General features: G+C 38.9%; 1 protein-coding gene across 7 annotated transcripts in view; it reads right to left on the reverse strand.

The window, feature by feature from the left end:
- LOC135104994 (uncharacterized) overlaps positions 1–7500 on the reverse strand; it is a 98120-nt gene that overhangs the window by 45312 nt on the left and 45308 nt on the right. Inside the window, exon 1 of one of the 7 annotated variants that reach the window (XM_064012853.1) lies at positions 60–628. The exons of the other annotated variants lie outside the window; for them this stretch is intronic. Within the exon in view, the coding sequence (XP_063868923.1) occupies positions 60–280 (221 nt within the window). The 5' untranslated portion in view covers positions 281–628. Of the gene's footprint in view, positions 1–59; positions 629–7500 lie in introns of those variants that run through there. 7 annotated transcript variants of the gene reach the window in all.

Raw genomic sequence — 7500 nt, forward strand, 5'->3', positions numbered from 1 at the left:
AGGAAGGCAGAGAGAAAAAGACAGGGGAAAAAAATAAAATGATAGTTATGACAACTTACGTGAGGGGTGGCATAGTGGCACTTGTGGGGCTAATGGCGCTTTTGGGAGTGGTGTCGGTGGTGGCGGTGACGGCAGGGTTGGTGGTGGTCGCGGCATGGTCAGCTGATGACGCCCTTACGTGCTTCCTCACCTTCGTCACCAGGTAATCTAAGGTGGACATTTTCGTGACATGCCCGCCCCCTACCCCCTCACCACTCCCCCTCCCCTCCCGCACCCTCATGGTCGAAACACAGGTGAGGGGGCCAGGCTAGCACACCTGAGCAACACCCATACAGGTGGACACTAATTGACGACGTAATCCACCCTAGGTGTTCACCAGGTTTAGGTGGATTCACTCTATCCACCAACCGCCACCGCCTGTTTTTATCTTTCCTCCACAGTACAGGTATTGCTTCCTATTCGCCACTTCCGCCTGGCCACACCTGTAATTACCGCATAGCTCATACAAGTCGTGCGCGGTAGGACGTGTAGTACACCCTCCCACTCCACCTGACGGCCGGCCACTGACAGCATGTAAACAAACACGCGTTGGCTTGACTGCCTGGCTGACTTGCACGCGCCGCTGCCTCCGCCCAAATTGTTGTACCGTGTATGAGATTCCGCGACTACGTGCTCTCTCTCTCTCTCTCTCTCTCTCTCTCTCTCTCTCTCTCTCTCTCTCTCTCTCTCTCTCTCTCTCTCTCTCTCTCTCTCTCTCTCTCTCTCTGTATCAGTGCAGCATATATGAACTTCAATGACAAAAGCTTTCCATCGTTGAATGATCGACGAAAACTTCGAACATATAAACTTTTATTTTTCTCTTAGTTATCCCTTATATATGTTTAGAAAACGGTGAATGCATGTTACCTCACAGAAAATGGTGTAGTGGAGATGGCACACACAACTGATCACTTCAAGTAGTTGTGAAGTCAATTTAGCAGTTTCCTTGTCACGCATTCAGTCTTAAATAGTTTGCAATGGAAATTAAGCATAGATGCGTGCAGAACACACAGACAAAAAAAAATATTAATGCATTGTTTGGGTTTATTGGAGTGAGTCCTTTTGTAAATCACACAGCCATGACAAAACTTTTAAAACAGTCCCTCTTTTGACAAGGGACGAAAACGGAGTTTGTAGCCCTATAAAAGAAAACGGTAAGTATCTACGGTTACTATAGATATTTGTCTTTTAGTATTTTCGATATAGGATTAATCTCAACATTTTATTATTGGTATAAAATCTATAAATAATAATGAATGTTAAATGTTTATAATCTTAAGGTATCTGTGAGGGAATGGAGGCAGAGAAGGGAAACGTGAGGTGGGGCTGAATGGATGGAGGAAATTAGTTTCTTCATTACGCCTTTGCTAAACAAGTTTGAGGAAGGTGAAGGACACTTTTTCCCCGCTGGATTAGAAGGCTACATAACGGCTGTGTGTGTGTGTTTGTGTGTGTGTGTGTGTGTGTGTGTGTTTAGTCAGTGTTTTGCGTAGTTGTTAGTTAATCCGAATAATATAGGAAGAATTGCAATTAAGATGATCTGAGTATGTTTCATTATTATTGCATTGCATGAGACTGACAGAAAAGAACAACGGAAGACTTTACTATGCTGCTGAAAAGGTCCAAGCGCCACATAACCTTTAACTTGTTGGGATGCCAAAAATCAGTCAGTCAACCACTCCGTCAATCAGGCAGTCAATACCAAGTGTGTCAAGTCAATGTGTTGCGAAAGTATTGCATTCCTTGTCTCTGGTGTTCCGTGGAGTTGAATTGAAGTGTTGACTGAGACCATAACATTAGTGGTGGTCCGGAGTGTGTGTGTGTGTGTGTGTGTGTGTGTGTGTTGAGCCAAGGAGTTTGTTGCGCAAGTGTTTCCTTGACTGAGAGAAGTCACAAGGCCATTCAATATAAAGTAGACTAAAGCTTTTTTTTTTCCTATTTTTTTCTTTCTTTTCTATTTTTTTTTTTTCTTTCTTTTTTACGAGAATGGATTTTTAAGGAAATGGAAACAGGCTGAAGAAGGAAGAAAAGAATGAAGAAATTGTAAAAAAGAAATATTAGAAAAACGAATAAAAAAAAATAAGAAGAATGAAGTAGTACAGGAGAGAGAGAGAGAGAGAGAGAGAGAGAGAGAGAGAGAGAGAGAGAGAGAGAGAGAGAGAGAGAGAGAGTAAAAAACGGATGTCTATATTTGTCAATTCTAATTGACGTGGCCCTGAACCTGGTGACATAAGCGAGCAGGTAATGTGGCGCGCACTCGTCAGCGGTGACTGCATCGCTCAGGTGACGACCTTAGTTTTTTTTTTTTTGTAATCTTTACTTATTTAATATCTATTTATATTTTTGGGAGTCGTCCTTCATTCCGAATTCTCCTTTTACATTGTTACTATTAAGTGATTTTATTTTCTATATTAGTTTTGTTTATTTTAAAGAGGTCGTTCATAGCTTGCCTTTATATTCTGGTCGTGAAGGAGAGATGTGATGGATTTTATCACTTATATATATATATATATATATATATATATATATATATATATATATATATATATATATATATATATATATATATATATATATATATATATATATATATATATATATATATGTTACGGCCATTTTGGAAAATTGGTCGTTTTACAAAATTGCCGGTCATTATGCAAAAAGACCAAATTCGTGGTCACATTGCAAAATGACCTAAATTTCTCAACATTTTGCAAAACGACCAAGATTTTGGTCAGTTTACAAAATAAACAGTATTTTTGTTGGTCCGTTTACAAAATCTCCATACAGTAAGCAGCCAGATGGAAAAAAAAGCGAGGGAATGATAAAACGTTACAGTTGCAGTACATAACCAATGAGTATGCTTAACTGTCCTTATTTTAGGTTCAGCTAATCATCATCATTAAATGTGTGCAATGTGTGTGAGAACCCATGTCACTCTAATACTCCGTGTTCTATGAGGAATAACGATGCTGATGAGTCTGTGCTTTGTTCCATCTGCAGTCGGAGTCAGAGTATTCATACTGAACAAATGAAGTCCAACATAGAACAACAGAAACAAGCCCAAAAAATGATCGATAATTCTGTGAAGAGATTTCAACCAGCCAAGGTAGGGGAAACTGTGATGGTTCCTGTTCCATTAGTTGACCGCGGACGTGCAGAGTTTCCTAATGTGAAGGCAGTTGTTTTTCAGGCATTGGACAATGGCACATATAAGCTTGGTACAAAACACGGCCTGCTTAAACAAGTGTACACTCGCAACCAATTTACTCCATGTCTAGAAAAATTCCTTTCTCTTGATGATGTTGTACAGGAGCGGGAAGTAAGTCTGCGGGAAGTAGCAATTGCAGAATCAATGGGACAAGGTCAGGGATTCGCTAAATGCTCTTGCACTAAGTCATGTATGACCAGACGCTGCAAGTGTTTAAAAAACTCTGTATTATGCAACAGCAGATGCAAATGCAGTGCCTCTTGCTCCAACAAGGTCGACACACAATAAAATTAGTTATGTTCACTACGTTTTATCATTCCCTCGCTTTTTTTTTTCATCTGCCTGCTTGCTGTATGGACATTTTGTAAACTGACCAACGATAATTTTGTAAACTGACCAAAATCTTGGTCGTTTTGCAAACTGACCAACGATAATTTTGTAAACTGACCAAAATCTTGGTCGTTTTGCAAACTGACCAACGATAATTTTGTAAACTGACCAAAATCTTGGTCGTTTTGCAAACTGACCAACGATAATTTTGTAAACTGACCAAAATCTTGGTCGTTTTGCAAAATGTTGAGAAATTTAGGTCATTTTGCAATGTGACCACGAATTTGGTCTTTTTGCATAATGACCGGCAATTTTGTAAAACGACCAATTTTCCAAAATGGCCGTAACATATATATACACACCGCATCACTTGTAAATCTAATATCAAGTTCCTTTTTTTTTCTTTTTCTTTTTTTTTTTTTACTGCATATCAAAATTTATATAACCTTTATTACCTTTATATTCATTGCATATCAAATACCTACATAATTATAAGGGTCAACAACTAATGTAAACTTATATATTTACAATGTAAATGAATATTCACGATTTCGTATATAATTTTTTGTATCATTTCTTAATATTCTAATGACGTAGGATAAGATAAGTGCTGAAAATAACTAAATTACCTTCTTCCTCATACCCATTTCAACCCCTCTGGTAAAAAGCGTTCTTGACTTGAAATGCCAACCGTGTGTGCCATTTCTTTTTCTTTATAGGCAATTTTATAGCATGTAAAGGACACACGGATTAGAGAGAGAGAGAGAGAGAGAGAGAGAGAGAGAGAGAGAGAGAGAGAGAGAGAGAGAGAGAGAGAGAGAGAGAGAGAGAGAGAGAGAGAGAGAGAGAGAAAAAAAATTACATCAGTCCCTCCCATAAGACCAGAAGGACCAGCAATCCTTCCTATAATTAAAAATGACAACAACAACTCCAAAGGTAATCAATCGCTGACTGCTATGCACACCTGACCTTTCCCTCCCCTGCACCTTTAATGAAGGGTTCAGGTTCCATTCAAACGGCTTCACTTCAGAATCAGGCGTGGCTGGTCACTCAGCTTCACAAAGGTTATGCAGAACTAGTTTTTTGTAGTGTTTTAATAGTCTTTTTCCTTCGTGATTAATTCCACTCTAATTTTTCCGTGCGAGAGAGAGAGAGAGAGAGAGAGAGAGAGAGAGAGAGAGAGAGAGAGAGAGAGACCTATAAATAAACCTGTTTAAACTCTCTCCTTCTCAATAACATCCTTTGACAATACTCGGTCGAATGGAACAATGAAGAGTGTGTGTGTTTGTGTGTATTTATGTGGTTGTCTGTCCGTCTGTCTATCTGTCTGTAACGTCACCCAACACTGTACATTATATAGTATCTTCAGGACAAAAAAGTATAAATAATAAGAATGACAAGATAATTACCTAAACTCATCCCTGATTGGATGGCATGTGATTTCATGTGTTTTTGTTGGACTCACTCACTGATTGGGTAATGATGTAATGTTGAATACCTCTGATTGGCTGGCTAATGTATGAGGTAGTAAGGAAATCTCGCATTATAACTTAATTAAAAGATCTGATTGGTTGATGATGTAAGGTGAATCAGGTGAGATTTGCCGGTGATGTAATATTGAATTGCTGTAATTGTTTGGATAATGGAAGATAAAACAGCAATGATTGTTTAGAATTACAATGCAAGCTCTGAAACTCTCTTCCTGGCTCTGCTTATCCACCTTCTTGTGACTAAATATTTCATAAGAGGAGCATCAAGACATCTAAAGCAAAATGGTCAGATCTATTCGAACCTTTTTTTTTTCTATTCTACTTATATATTTAGAGTCTGCCACTATTTTCTCTCGTTGGTATAGTTTTGTAGTCCTTGCCTAGTATTTATACGTAAAAGAAAATATACTGGTTAGCGTTACAAAGCTAATTAGATGTGGTTAGATTAGTAGATATTGTTAATATGAACAAGTGCAACGTTAAACAGGTATCGTATCGTATCAGGTATAGTAAGGTTAAGTAAGTATAAGTGTAGACAGCTATAAATTTCATTAGAATTGGACAGGTGCTGTACATTAAAGAGACGTGTGAAGTTAGCCAGGTATTGCAAGGTTGGTCAGGTATTGCAAAGTTCGACAGATATAATAAGGAAGGTATGAAGTATGAAGGTATAAAGTATGACAAATGTTAAGTTAGACAAGTTAGGCGTTCTGAGACGTCTCCGCCAGTTTTTCTCATCCCACCCCCGAGTTGTTAACTCTGTACAGGGGCCTTTATCCGTCCATGTATGGATTATGTTTCACATATCTGGGGGGGTTCCACTGTTCCACTCATACCGCTCTTCTAGACAGGATGAAATCAAAAGCTTTTTGTCTCATCAACTCCTCTCCTTTAACTGACTGTCTTCAGCCTCTTTCTCATCGCCGCAGTGTTGCATCTCTAGCTATCTTCTACCGCTATTTTCATGCTAACTGCTCTTCTAATCTTGTTAATCGCATGCCTCCCCCTCCTCCCGCGGCCTTGCTACACAAGTCTTTCTTCTTTCTCTCACCCCTATTCTGTCCACCTCTCTAATGCAAGATTTAACCATTATTCCCAATCATTCACCCCTTTCTCTGGTAAACTCTGGAACTCCCTGCCTGTTTCTGTATTTCCACCTTCTTATGACTTGAATTCCTTCAAGAGGGAGGTTTCAAGATACTTATCCTTCAATTTTTGACTACCGCTTCGAACCCTGTTCGGGAACCGCCATCTCAGTGGGCTTTTTCTTTTTTATTGTATTTTTGTTGTCCTTGGCCAGTGACCCTCCTACATAAAAAAAAAAAAAAAAAAAGGTACTATAGAATTAGCCAGGTATTGCAGAGTTGGCCAGGTATTGCATAGTTGGACATGTATTTTAGAGTTGGACAGGTATTGTGTAGTTGGACAGGTATTGTGTAGTTGGATAGGTATTGTGTAGTTGGACAAGTATTGTGTAGTTGGACAGGTATTGTGTAGTTGGACAAGTATTGTATAGTTGGACAGGTATTGTATGGTTGATCAGGTATTGTATAGTTGGACAAGTATTATATAGTTGGACAGGTATTGTATGGTTGATCAAGTATTGTATAGTTGGACAGGTATTGTGTAGTTGGTCAGGTATTGTAGGGTTGGCCAGATATTACATGGTTGGACAGGTATTGTATAGTTGGTCATGTATAGTAGTATTGGACAGGTATTGCAGAGTTGAACAGGTATTGTATAGCTGGGCAGGTATTGCATAGTTGGACAGGTATCGTATAGTTGGATCGGTATTACACTTTTTTTGTGCAATATAAATCAGAACATGTACAACATAGTCTTAATAATAAAAGAAAAAAAAAAGAAATTGAAGAGGAATAAGTTTGCTCAGTATTGTCAATTAACATATTGAGCTGAAAAGTTAATTTGCTCAAGTGTAACATTAAACAGGCATGGATTGACTGATTGATTGACTGATTTACTGACAACTGATTAATTAATTGATTACTCCCCGCAATAACATGCAAAAAAAATCAAATAAAAAAAAAGAGATTATTCAGGGGCAAAGTTGACAATATGAAAAAAAAAAAAAAACTGGGCAGGTCTAAGATCAAACATTTATTACAAAGTTGGCCAGGTGTGGGTGGTTGGGTGGGCGAGATGCGACCTTCACATTATCGTGGTGTGTGCACGGCTGAGCGACGCCTGTTATTCCAAGGGCGTGTGTGGTTATCGTAGCTGCCGACAGGGAAAATGGTTATGATTCTCTCTCTCTCTCTCTCTCTCTCTCTCTCTCTCTCTCTCTCTCTCTCTCTCTCTCTCTCTCTCTCTCTCTCTCTCTCTCTCACACACACACACACACACACACACACACACACACACACACACACACACACACACACACACACACACACACACACATATTCTATT

Source organism: Scylla paramamosain, chromosome 11 (genome assembly GCF_035594125.1).
Source record: "Scylla paramamosain isolate STU-SP2022 chromosome 11, ASM3559412v1, whole genome shotgun sequence".
Classification (NCBI taxonomy): Eukaryota; Metazoa; Arthropoda; class Malacostraca; order Decapoda; family Portunidae; genus Scylla; species Scylla paramamosain.